The 14,326-nt window shown below is 42.4% G+C and overlaps 1 protein-coding gene across 1 annotated transcript in view; it reads right to left on the bottom strand.

Moving 5' to 3' along the window:
• The window catches only part of arhgap35a (Rho GTPase activating protein 35a), a 64,186-nt gene that overhangs the window by 5,134 nt on the left and 44,726 nt on the right, over positions 1-14,326 (bottom strand). The window contains exons 3-6 of the mRNA XM_084950944.1: positions 10,393-10,525; positions 5,551-5,628; positions 3,012-3,143; positions 1,358-1,463 (exon numbers count right to left, since the gene is read on the bottom strand). Coding sequence (XP_084807070.1) covers positions 1,358-1,463; positions 3,012-3,143; positions 5,551-5,628; positions 10,393-10,525 — 449 coding nt within the window. The remainder of the gene's footprint in view (positions 1-1,357; positions 1,464-3,011; positions 3,144-5,550; positions 5,629-10,392; positions 10,526-14,326) is intronic.

Genomic DNA, 14,326 nt, shown 5'->3' with positions numbered 1-14,326 from the left:
CTTGAAGTACAGAGAGAGATAGAGAGAGAGCTAGCTGTGCATGGAGTGTGATTTTAATAGTCGTGGAAGCAAAACAGCAAAATTCATGACGACATTGATTATATGTGAAGCGCAGTTTGCTGCTTCTTTTGCTGCTGGCTCGGTGAATTTTGGTTGGAGAGAAACAAAACCTGCAGCTCAGAATCAGCGCAAAAAGACGTAATCACAGCGCGGACCGGACGCATCAGAATCGCTAAGCTCCGACAGCGTGTCCGTCTACGGGCCGTCGGGTGAGAAAGCCGAGAAAGACAAAGTTGATTCTGATGCATCGGTTCTGCTCTGTGTTTACGTCTTTGTGTGGAATCCGTGTACCTGCTCTCATTTGCTGTTTGGTTGTTGTTGAAATGGTTTTGTGAGCTTTAATCTGAGAATCTGGCGTTTCTGGAAAAACACAGTTATATTTAAAAGTCGATTCAGGATTTAATGAATTGATATCGCTTTATTCAAGCTACTCACCTCCCACTTCCACCTGCACTTTCAACTGGACCACGGCCAATCAGAGAGGTCCCGCCCCTTACTATCTCTGATTGGTTTAGTCCACGATAGGGGCAAAATGTGTCTGTTGTTGACCACAGGGAAGGTTGCAGATTTTTTTTTTTTTTTTTTTTTTTTTTGTTACCCGAACAGTTGGTCGCACAGGTGCAACCAAATATTTTTTTTAGTCGCACCACTGAAAAATTTGGTCGCATTTGCGACCAAATTGGTCGCACTCTAGAGCCCTGGTGTTTTATTTTATGTCTTAAATCTTGAATTGGCCCAGGATCTGATAAGGTCCTTCAGAGCATGAGCGTGTTTCACAAATTTTGAGTTTAGAATCTCACAGAATATAATTACGTTTTTTTTCTTATGATGTGAAGTTCAAGAGTCTCTCAATTTACAACCATGTAGAGGTGAAACTGTCTCTTGATAAGATAAAGAAAGCCCAAACTGTAAAATAACCTTATTTTTTTAATAACTGATATGCCCCTTCTTTTTTATTTAATCATCCTGTCACCTTTAGAGGGGGTTAGGCCCTCAGGTCGATGGCCACTATTTTATATACACTTTTGAATTCAGGTTTCAGTTTTCCTGACACATGCTGATAACAGAATTATTCATTTATTACATAAATTAAAATGTAACATCCACTACCATCCATTTCAAAATAGAGATAACGTGACCACGGCATTAATGACGATCATTTCTCAGACTGAGTAAAACCTCTGTTCATCAGTAAGCTCATCACACTGATATCACCCTTGGGTCACTTGACTGTCTGACCAGTGGTGTAGTCAGCACAGTCGCCAGAAGCCATCTCTGACCCCCACCGTTCACTCACTTGTTCAAGTGGCTGATGACATATTTGAAGACCTCATAATTCTCCTTAGGGAAGCGGCGCAGAACATCCTTCATCGTCTGGAAGCGCTGCTCCCTGTCGTTGATCTCTGAATGGTGGCAAAGAGAGACGGGAGGTTAGCAGGAGGGAGAAAAGTGGCTGAAAGACAAGATTAGAGGAATCTGAGGAGAAGATGTCAGGGGAGAGCGAGTGGAGAGTAAAGAAAGATTAGGAAGGGATGGGGAGAGCACAACTGAATAGCAGAGAGCTTGAAGAGCATAGGGGAGGCAATTTCAGCTCTAAAAGCAGAGGTCTGTGCAGGACACATTGATTTAATCCTAATATAAAATTTTCTCCTTGACAAAAACAAAAATATTTGAACGGACTCCAGACTAGATTCATAAAAATAATATTTAAAAAAAAAAAAACATTGGACAAGGACCGCACACACTGCAGCAGAAATACACCATGCATACACCCATTACAGTGTCCTGCAGCTTACAGCAACACACACACACACTCAGGGTGTGTTAAGCCTGATGGCAGTGAGGAGTGAGTCAGACAAACTGACGTCACCGGCTAACACAGTCCATTGAGAGTGCGGGAGTTTGTGTGTGTGTGTGTGTGTGTGTGTGTGTGTGTGTGTGTGTGAGAGTGAGGCAGAGAGCAGCAGCGAGAAACAGCAGATGTTCTCCTGCACATCACAAACATGATTTACAATCGCACAATCTGAGTTTGTATTCCCACAATGAGGTCAGTGCGGATCAAAAACAGATCTGGGACCGAACGACTTTACACAGTCACAGTTTCCTCCCGCTCTACATCCATCACGAGCGATCAAAACTTAACTCAAGTTTCTTACAGCTTATTTAAAGTAATGTCACCATGACAATATCCACCAAAAATCCACCCACCAGCTTTTCTCTCCGTCGCCTTTTTCTCCACCTCTCTGCTAACCCCAATTTGCTATTTTCCACAAATGACGCCTTTCTCATCTCCAACTCTACCATAATTTTTCTTCTTCTTTCACCCTCACTTCTTTTCCTCTATTGTGGTACAGACTGCAGGAGCTTTATCAGGTCTCTGTCACGACTGAAAGGTCATGCTGGGGGCGTTAGAAAACAAACACACGCACACTCAAAGACATGGGATGCAGAGCTCGGTGAGTGACAGCAGCCTCACGGCCCAGGGTTAAATCTCTCTGGCGTGATGCAAGACTAAGCTATGCTTTAAATCTCCATTCTGACAGATTACAGGACACAAAGAGAAAAAGCGAGGCTGTGGAGAGGGCAGGGGCACTCTCGTTTATCTAACATATTTTCTCATGACTTCATCCAGACCCTAGTGCTCCTGCATCCCTCATCACGCTGCGCAATCAGCCCCGCATCCTCCTTCTCAAAGCCTTAAATATTCTCCCCTCCATCCATTTCTCCCCTCCATCCATTTCTCCTCCTCCCGTTTCCAACCCTTTACCAAGTGACAAATCCAATTCTCCCCATGGGTGGATTTGGATTGCAGGAGTATTGCTTGTTAGGTTAAAGAAAAGTTACAATGAAGGGGAAAGGATTTCAGGCAAAATCCAATCCATCCTCGGGTTTTAGTGCAGAATTCCCCACACATGCCTCAACCTCACCGTCCCCACAGCCCCAGGACTTACTGAAGGCCTCCACCAGCTCTGTCTGCATGCTGTAGGGCACCAGAGGGTCAGGTAGCTCAGAGAAGAAGGCCTTCATGGCACCTGCCACTGTGTTGATGGTGAAGTCTTTCTCCACCAGATCGAGGCTGTGGTCTGAGGGGGAAAAAAATGAAAGGGAAATTCGACATTTTAAATGCAAGACAGATGTATGCCAAATATATACATCACAACTGTGCATGCATAGAATGTATAAGAAAAAAATAACTCTTCTAATTTCATCTAGTCATCACGCCGGTATCATGAGATCAATGCTTTATCCCTGGACCACACAAGTAAAAGAAGGCAATTTAATACATTTGAGGACAGTGAACAAAAAGGTACCACGTAGGGATGCATAAATATTTATCGTTTTCCTCATTATTTAGTCCCCCTCTGCTGCAGGGAAAGAGTAATATGGGTGGCTGTAGCTCAGGTGGCAGAGCAGGTGGTTCGATCCCAGGCTGTCTCCTGGCTGCATGCCAAATATCCTTGGGCAAGATACTAACCCCATGTTTGCCTACTGGTGGTGGTCAGAGGGCCCGGTGGCGCCAGTGTCCGGCAGCCTCGCCTCTGTCAGTGCGCCCCAGGGCAGCTGTGGCTACAATGTAGCTTGCCATTGCCAGTGTGTGAATGTGTGTGTGAATGGGTGAATGACTGAATGTAGTGTAAAGCGCTTTGGGGTCCTTAGAGACTGAGAAAAGCGCTATACAAATGCAGGCCATTTACCATTTAATCTCTATTATGAAAAATAGCTGAACTGTCTTTCGGCTCTTTGTGCCGTCTTTGAAGATATAGCCTAGCCAGTGCAAAATTCATTCACCAAACTGATGCCACTGTTGTGTGATTATCAGTTTGGCCAATCACTCAATACGTTTGATCAATACTTCTTTGCATCCATGGAACCGATTAACTTTTCATTCTGTGCTACTATTTTTTTTCTTTGCTCATTGTACTCACCTTTGAATATAAAACTACACAAATTCAATACAGCAACATATGACATAATGCAATCTTGAATGGCAGCTTATTCTTTTTTTTTTGGCTGCTCCTTTTAGGGGTCCATCTTCGTCTCACCCAATCGCTAGCATCCCCTTCTGTCACACCAATCCTCTTCATATCACGATATCACTACATTCATAAACCTTCTCTGTGGTATTTCTATTTTCTTCCTGCCTGGCAGCTCCATCTTTAACATCCTTTGTCCAATATATTCACCATCCCTCCTCTGCACTTGTCTAAACCAGGTCATTCTTGCTGAGATGATTCTCTGATGTACTCATTACTAATCTTGTCCTTCCTCGTCACTCCCAGTGAAAATCTTAGCCTGTTTAACCCAGCCACCTGCAGTCCCACCTCCTGTCCAAACCATAGATCATAGCAGGTTTCAGTATCATCTTGTAAACCTTACCCATTATTTCAAACTTGCCGAGATCTATTCCCATTAACAGCAGTGCCTTGTAGAAATAATGGGAGATGATATAAATAATTTTTGTTTAATATGATGATGCACTTCAATTTGCTAGGTCTTCATAATGCCAATTTTCCTAGATGCTTCCAGTGTGCACACATCTTAGAGACAAGGCTGGCCAAACAGACTTCTCACTTCATAGTTTACTTGATATAAATATCAAAGTAAACTATATCAAATAGCATCTCTGTTGATGTACCACAAATCATTTTAGTTAATAAACGTAGTTAAATAGAACAATCAACGACAGATAATTGTAAAGTTAATTTGAGCTAAGAAAAAGCCCAGAGAGCAAAACCAATAGAGCACCACTCTCCCAGAGAGTGTGTGTGTGGGAGACTTAATTAAAAAAGCCATTTTCTGATAACTTGTTACTTTACAAAGTTAGTATGTGCAGAAAAAGAGGCAAAACAGACAAGTCTCACAGCTTCAGTTTAACAAGTTCTTGAAAGTCTGATTTGAGCTCCCACTTTTAGAGTTTCCAAGCATAGAGCTTCTGATGCTGCTTCACCTGTGAGGAGTTATCTGAATCTTCGTGGAAGTGACGAAGTGCCATCTTCAGCACTGCTGTGAGACACCTGCGCTGTAGCTTCACCTGTAATTGTCTTGTCCCATCAGCCTGAGGCTCAGAATGATTCAACACTGGGTTTCAACTCTGATTACCAGAGTAGGATTTAACCTCAACCAGCCGTGGATGCATGAATACACACACACACGAGCCATCTTTCTGCGCCATCTATCTCGGCAGCTGCAAGCTTCATTAACCAAACCAATCTGCAGGCAATTAACTGCCCACACCAGACAGCCACACGCATGGAGACACACATCGAGGGCTCTTGTACCAAGTGAAGCTGCAAGCAGGTAGACGATGGAGGAGGCAGTAATCTCAGAGGAAGTGAAGGCCAATTCCCTCAGAAGAATTAATGCTCCAAGGTTAATTAAGGTGATACAAGATTGTAACAGATAGAAGCAGACATACACACACCTGTAGGTGTGCATCTGAGGCATATGTGCACATGTACGTGTGAGTACAGTAGGCACAAAGTAACACACCTTGCTCAAATTGCCGCTGCATGCTCTCCATATCTGCCTTGTTCCCACAGACCCTGTAGATGCCCTCTGTGTTCAGGCCTGGTGGAAAGAGAAAGAAAGAGAGAAATGGTATTAGCTCACAGTTATTTTCATATGTTTAATTTGCAACAAGTGTCAACTATACGTGGGAGCTGCTGAAATAACAGAATTGTGGAGAGCATAAATGCACTCAGAAGTGAGAAAAAGTACAGCTACTGAAGGCTGTGCTTATTGCCTATGTCCCCTTCAATCTAAACACACTATTAGCACAATTTATTAACCCCATAAAGCACTCCTGCAGGTCTGCTAATAGCCCATTGGTCCATTGTGAGAAATTCAGGCCATCTTAGTGCCACAATACTATAAAATGACATGAGAAAGTGTAATTTGTTTTTCACAAGCTTTTTCTCTCCAACTTAAAGTCAATTTGCAGCCTAAACTCAACCACAATAATACGTACTTTATAAGAAAAGCAATGAAATCCAGCTAAAATTCCAAGTTATGATTTGACATTCTGAACAGACCGATAAAGAATTGTAGCAAATATGAATCCCTCAAACATGAGATCTCAAACCACGAACACAAGACAAAAGAGTAGCAATGAGTGCTACTTTTCCTACAAGCCTTACTGCTCCTATTGCTTACTGTTTAAATTTGTGTTTTTCCAGACTTTTAATGGCTCACAGCAGGTGCGCACTAATGCAACATGATTGAGGTAGCCAATTAAATGCTTATTATGTCAGGCTGTTGGATTTTATAATCTGTTTACTGCAATAATCTATTCTAATATAACCTACTATAATTTTTGACAAATGCACTGATTTTTCATACCAACTACGGCAAACACTTTCTTTACATATTAGAAAGTTTGCTAGTAGTCCAGAACACACACACCTAATGAACAAATTAGAAAAACTGCAAACAAGCCAAAGTGGGACAGAAAGCCACATGGAGTGCCAGCATAAATGAAAGTGCACTTCATTTTGGTTAATTAATATATTTTTCCCCCCCAAATCTACATCCTTAAAATCCTCTATTCGCTGACACATTGGTGGCAATCTAAGAAGACAAAGAGCAATCCAGAGGGAGTAAAGGAGATGGGGAGTGGCAGAAAAAAAATGGGGCCTGAAAGGAACAGGCAGGGAGGAAATGAGAGAGCTCTCAGTCAAGACATACAACATTGATCTCCTCCCCTCCTACCAATCAATTACCCACAAAAGCTTTTCGAGCCAGACACTAGGAAAACAGGGATGGGAGGACAGATACGGAGAGGGAGCAGTGTAGTAGTGGTGTGGTGAGGGAGAGATAGGTGCAAAATAGAAAAAGCACCTGAGGATGGGATGGCCACTGGGGGAGTGTGAGGATGCATAGTCAAGACTGATGAAAGAGAGAATGAGAAAAAATAAAGGGATTAAGATAAGGAGGGCTAACCAGAGGGATGGAAAACTCCAAAACACACTACTGAGGGAGGTTAGGGGACAATGAGAAGAAGCTAGTGGCTATAGAAGGGGGGGAAAAAATTCCTTGTCCTCCTGATAAAATCACTTCTGGGGGGCGGCAAAAATAAAAATTTCCCTATGACAAACAAGTTTTTTTCTGCCCCCTCAGACATTTTCTTATATAGTAATAACCTTTTTAAGGCTTTTCCAATTTATAAAACAGTGTATATTCAACAAATGAATTATTGTCAGCTTTGGTGCATATACCTTTAAGCACTGCACACACATTTTAAACCAGAATAAAAACCTAAACTACACTAATCTGTGGTGACTTGTTAGCTTCCAGGAGCAATCAAATGGTCAAAAATGCCTGTGGGCCTGCAATCACACAAACCAAGAGTGCGATAAATGTTCCCGCCGCGTTAGAGGCTGCGATTCTGCAGAGTGTTACTATCTGACACCACTCCAGCTGATCCCACATCAGCCCAGATCCCAGTCTCTCTCAGGGTTCAGCAGCCCAGAGGCTGATTTCATAGTTCACCATGGAGACGAGCGGTCGCTGGGTGCTGCCCTTTTCGTCGCTATGGAGGCTTGTACGGCCGGCAGATATGCCTGCACACGCTAAGACACATTCATCACCTCAGTACCCATGAGCAGAGCACACTGCGACTACCACGCTGAGAAAGCCGGAGCTGAGAAGAGATAACAGCAGTCGCTGTGGATTGATTTTATATAGCTGCTTTTCTACAAGCTCAGAATGCATGAAAATAACACAAAATACACACATCCACTCCTATTATTCTCAAGGACAAAGAGAGTGAGCAATGAAGCACGAATAAAAGAAGCAACAGAAGACTTTAGGATTGAAACTACAAGAAGAGACAAAAAAAGTGTTTTATTCACAACCAGAAAAAAATATGATTATGAACATTTGTGGGGCTTTTTATGTATATATTAAGGACTGGAGGATTACCTTTCATATTTACACAGCTGCATATAAGCAGGGACAGGGTTTGAAGCGAGACTATAAAACAAAATATTGATCATCTCTTTCACTGAAGTTCTAGTTTTTGAGATATTGACTGTAGAGATATTTGGCTTATGTTGGAATATAATGGCACGAGAAGGGTGAAATAAGCCATCCAACCATCCCTCTACCTGAGCTGAAAGCTAACTGCAAGCGTAATTTGGCTGGTGGATATAGTTTGGTATAAAGTAGTTTAAGTAACTGGGTCATGACGTCAGGAAAGAGACACTGTCACAGAGTTTCTCAGATGTATTTTTCTTTTTAAGCAGTGCAAGATGAGCTAAGGCAATTTCTGTCATATTCAAGAGAAGGCATACATCTCTGCATCCAGTATCTCCAAACCTGGGTAACTCACACCAAATCGAATTTGATGGACAAATTGGTGGAAAAACATGTTTATTTGATTTCGGGCTGAACTCTTCCTTCAAGTTAGCGCTAAGTGTTTTTGTTCGAGGTAAAAGGAAAAGGGAAGGATGTAGGTTAAAGCAGCAGATCCAAGGTCAGCTTGACAACGTCACTCATTACCAGCTCGCACTGTAGTGACAAACATAGTGTCAGCGCTGTAAAGTAATTTCCTGAGAGTGTGATTATACCCAGAGATTACGGACGCAGATAGGAGGATAAGTAAAGTCTGACTTTACAGCAGTTGCAACCAAAACTAAATAGCACATTGTAGCTCATTTCCCCTTCCAGTCCCAGAATTGTGCCCCATATATATATATACATACACACACACACGCTGTTGGTTAATAAGATGTGTGAAGTTATACTGCTTACACATGCCTATACTCATAGGTAAAACCCGAACAAGCCAAACACACAAAAGAAACTGTGATGTTGTTCTGACAGGAGGAGCTACTTCTTTTAAATGGTGTGACTAAAACACACCATACCGCATGCAAACAAAAGGTGTGGGGGAAGGACCGAAAGCACTGAAAGAGGAAACACAGGATTTGAGAACAGTAGGGAAAAAATATGATGACTAGACAAGGGTGACAACAGGACAGGGAAAGAAACAGAAATGTGTGCTAGGAAGAAGATGAAGGAAATCAAATGTGACAAGTGTAGGTATTCGGAGAGATGGAGGGAGGAGGAGGAGCGGATCAGGAGAAAGAAGTTGAGAAACAAGGACACATACTAGAGAAATACTACAAGGCAGCGAGTGAGGATAATAGGTGGAAAATACCTCCTGAGGAGCTTGGAATTCACTCTTGTGCGTACTTGAATGCATATACAACCAGTTTTTCTACTTTAACCAGGTGCAACTGCTGTAGCCACTTCCAGTGAACATCTGAACAGGGCGAGGTGAAACCTATCATGACGCTTTGTTATCGAGAGCTTTGCCCCTACGCTCCTGCACAGAGGAAGGCGGATGTTTTGTAAGGCCGCAGTAATCCACAAATACTGAGTCTTTAATCAGGACAGAGATTACAGTGGAATGCACTGGCATGTCAGTAAGCTTGGCCAAATGCAACTCCCATTATGAAGTTAATGTGTGCACATTTTTTTATTAACTGACGCCTTGAGTAGCTAAAATCCTTTTTATGGATCCAGCTGAGAAGAGGGAGAGGCGTGCGATGTCTTCACACGCGCACTGACCCCGCAAGACTTTGCTTCTGGTATAATGTAACAGCTGGTAACAGAGTGAGAAGCAAGCTGGCAATCCTAGGGCAGTGGGGCAGCTGAGGAGCATGGCAACAGGGTAGCAAGGTTAGAGGAAGCTATCGGAGCGCGTGTGTCTGCGCTTGCAGAGAGGAGACAAGAGGCCAGGCAACAGACTAAAGACCTGTCAGCGAAACACAGCTGCAAAATTCACATAACACAGAGCAGATGAGAATATTTCATACTAATAATCTAACATACTCCATATTAAAAAAATTATGCTGCTTAAAATCAATGATTCTGTCTCTAAGGCAACACAAAATACTGTCACTACAACCACGGCCATGTTTTCTTTGATGCTTTTACATGAACCACTTGCAACATGCCACATGAACCCTTTAATATTTATGTGAATGATTTCAAATTCAATTCATTTTCTTTTCCTTATTAAAAATTGGGTTGTAGATGTTCTCCTGTATAGCCCACCTATAGGCTTATCAAATAAACCTGAGCAAAGAACAACAGAGACAAAGAAAATGCGTGAATGTAAATGTAAACCGACCAAGAAGAGAGGACGGATAAGGAAATATCCACCAGAAAAGAAACGATTCACACTAATGGAAGCAGCTATAGTACATGCGGTCCACAACAGCTCACACAAAGTCATTTTATAAGAGTTATTAGCTAAACGACTGAAACACAAGATCCTGCGATGCATTGCACTGGATGCCATTAAGCGTCCGTACAGATCCTTACCCGTTGTTTCAATGAAATGGATGCACTTCTCGATGAAGACTGGGATTGGTCTCTCAGGAGTGACCACAGTGGATAGTGGCATGCCAAAGTAGCCAGGTTTTGAGATGGAATGCCTGGGTTTGGAACGTGGTTTCTAGGAAAAATAAAAGGAAAAAAAAAGAAAAGATAAATCAGAATGTTGGTAGCAAACAAAGGAAGAACATCAACATTTCCTGGTGGCACTGGTCTTGAAATGGCCATGACCTTATTTAAATGTGACTGTGTTGTTATGTTAGCAACTGTGAGAGACGAGACGTGTATGCACCTATCCCGCACATTCCTTAAAAGGTTAAACTTACAAGCACTCATATATGGCTGCCTTAAGCCCTGATCTGTGCATCTACCTGAGAGATATGCATCACTTATTTCATCACTTTATCTCTTCCTTCTTTTGTATGGCATTCTGTTTCTGTTTCTCTCTCTGCTACCGCACGTGCACTGCTGTTAACAGATAATCAAACTCCCCTATTCATTGTTTAAATACTTTCTTACTACTGTTATGGGAGTTGTGATACACTCTTGCAACATTTTTGCCTGCTACTCCGTATGGCTGAGGCATCAGCAGTAATTGTGCTGTGCCTTAATGGTGTTCAGCAGGGATATTTGAAGGCCTCTGAGCCCTGGATCTCTAGTATGTCTGTCAGCCCCCTGAGGCTCTGGCCTGGCAGGCTGGGTGTCGAGCCAGAGATGCATGGTTGGCTGGACACACAGACTGCTGGTGCAGTGCAGGCCTGACAGACACAAGAAAAGGAGCAGAGGAGTGCTCATTAGAGGGAAGAAGCACGGCGTGCCCTCCAGATACTGGCCTCGCTGCACTCTGCCAAACATTTTCGATTGCACATATATTCACACTCACTCTCAGTGGTACTCGAGGGAACAAGTGGTGATAGATTCATTAAGACCGGGCAGATTAACAAAGGCTCACCTGGAGTTTTTTGCCATCGCCATGGCAAGATATTTTTCATTAGCCTTCTATGAATAAGGCCATTATTAGCACATAACTGTAGGCTAGAGTTATGTCTGTATGTGTCTTACCTTTAACTGTAGTTTCATTTTATCACATTCTTTCAAGAGCTTCAATTTTACATAGGCCAATGAGTTTCACTCTTCAAAAGTCATTAGCGCACTCACTGTGATTTTTCCTTCTTAAATCTTATTAACTGCTAAAATATTAGGCGATTCTTAGTTAGCAAACAAATACATAAGAATACATTTTGCATCCAAGTATTTGCATTGGCCTCAAGACGCTCCTCTATGTCAGCCTTTACAAAAAAGAACATTGTCAGCGCTTTGGTTGACAAAAAAAGTTCAAGTGAAAAAAATCCCTAAATGTCAAAAGATAAGAGTATAACAATGTATTCCAAGAAGAGTCTGCACCTCCTTCAAGAATCCCGTTAAGGTCTGGACTTGCACTAAGTGATACATGTTAAATACCTGCAGATTCTCAGCCAGTCAGTTACAGCTTCCCAGTTATCGTTCCATCATAACCCCACATGAGCAGATTCCTAAGTCGAATTCCTTCACTTATCACTCCCCAGCTACCTCCTCCACTGCCTCTCTGACACTCCCTCGGATGTCCATGGGACCAGGGGTAGATTTGAACCCTGTATTCATGCGTTCACAAAACACTAACGTAAAGCTTCAACTGAATTTTAGGAACAGCAGAGAACTATTGTTGTTATAACTCGCTGCCAGTTTGGTTTCGAGCTCCATGTTGCAGCTCATAACTTATTTGTGTCCTGTCACACTGAGCGTGTTGTATATCTGTGCCCTATCTCAGTTTAGCAGACTGTCTCTATACGCCCACCCCCTCCTCCTGCATCCACTCTCCTCTCTTACTGTCTTCTCTCCCTGCAGTTTTGCCTTCTGGCCACTCCTTTCAGTTGCTGACTGAGACAGGATATGCTGCCAGCGCTGAGGAGACAAAACAGACCTCTACCACAAAATCAAAACACAACAGATCCTCAACAATAACACGCAGACACCACAGTGAGCATTTACACACACTGTAGGACACTGAAACACAAAGCCACTCAAAAGTTTTATCATAACTCTTATTCCTCTCATCTCCATTTTCTTTCCATGACTGTTTCTGAGCCTTTTGTTTGACTGTCTCCCTGCCTTTTATTTCCTGCATGAAGTCAGTAGACAAACTGGGTGACTGAGGAATTTCAAACACTTTTCTTTCTGGCTGAGTAAGTTAGGGGGAAAAAAAAGGTGCAGACGAAAGAGAGAGGAAACGTTTCCGGCCTCTCGCTGAGGGAGGGTGATCAGGATAGACACAGTTGGTCAGCGCCTGAGGTAAAGAGGGCTTTAAAATGGGCTAAGAGTGTAGCTTCCATCATTTGTTCCTAGACGTCATGATTCAGATTGGTAGACAGCGCCCTGAGGCTCTCTCCAAGAAAATGTTTACACTGCATAACGCCAATCGGTCACGTAAAAGACAACTGAAAAACAGGCTGAGTTAACCCTGACCAGCCAACAACAGGAATGGCTGGTTGTTTGCCAATGGAGAGGCACTGCCACAATACATCTCCCTGAAATGACCAAATAACTCAATAAAATGTCTTCCTGAAGGGATTTCAGGCTGCAGCAGACTGAAAATGGACACTTATCTTTCAGACAGCTGCTTAGAAAATAGGTGATGGAACTTGATCACTTTGTTACAACCACAATTAAGCCATAATGGCTTGTAATGTGGATATCCAGATCCCAAGACATGCCGTAGGGCACAAATCATGGGCACTGATATAACTAATGATGCTGACACTGGCCTACCTCCTGTTGGCTTTTTTTTTTCTTTGGAAATGTGTGGTTTTAAAATGTGTCATGTAGTACTGGGCGGTATGACTGGAAATTTAAATCACGGTGTTTTTATATATTTATTTAAAGCTTTTGCCTGGTTTCACAGTATAATCATTAGTGCAATTTCTAAACAAATGACCCTTCATAAAAGGTATATATCTGCGCATTACCCAAGATGTATTTCAAATGTAAAATTACTGGTGCAACAAACTGTATGTAGTTCACAAATTACCATGTGCCCCACTTATTGTTATTATTGAATTACTTGTGTAATGTCAATATCTGTATTTTATTATTTTTTATGCCACATAATTAGAATGATAAGAATGAAGGGTGTGCAGTCATTACAGGCCCCTGTGCAATCAATCATAAACTACCTTTAAACCCTTTAAAAGATGAGAGTGGAAGTTTTGTCCGTTCACCAATATAGTGGCATTCAAAGTTCATATCATTCACTTTATGGATCCACTTTTGCTCTGCCCCTTTGCATAGAGAGGGTCAAAGTGTATGGTCGTGTAAAAATCACAGCTATTACATCTTGTGTACTTGCTAACATACAGTCACCAGCCACCTTGTTGGGTACATGCTCAACTGCTTTTTAATGCAAGCCAATCACGTGGGAATTTAATGCATTTAGGCATGTATACATCGTTAATATGATCTGCAGAAGTTTTAAGTGAAAATTTAAGTGACTCTGAATGTGGCATGGCTGCTGGCAGCATCAACGTTTAGAATTTGGGATGAACATGAAAGCATGCATCCATCCTGCCTTGTATATCGGTTCAGGTTTCTGGTGATGGAATAACATTGTGGAGGACATTTTCTTGGCACACTTTGGGGCTCTTTAAAGGCATTGTGTAAAGGCCACAGTTTGCCTGAATACTGTTGCTGACCATGCGACCACAGCGTACCCATCTTCTGATGGCTGCTTCCAGCAGAATAACAGCATGCCACAAAGCTCACGGCATCTCAAACTGACTTCTTGAACATAAGAGTGAGCTCGCTGTACTCAAACAGCCTCCACAGTCACCTGATCTTGATCCAATAAAGCACTTTTGGGATTTGGTGGAACAGGAGATTCACATTATTG

This window comes from Perissodus microlepis, chromosome 14 (genome assembly GCF_051167445.1).
Source record: "Perissodus microlepis isolate ML-2025 ecotype Zambia chromosome 14, ASM5116744v1, whole genome shotgun sequence".
NCBI lineage: Eukaryota > Metazoa > Chordata > Actinopteri > Cichliformes > Cichlidae > Perissodus > Perissodus microlepis.
Note: the sequence above shows the minus strand (reverse complement) of the source record. Positions and strands in the feature narration are given on the sequence as shown.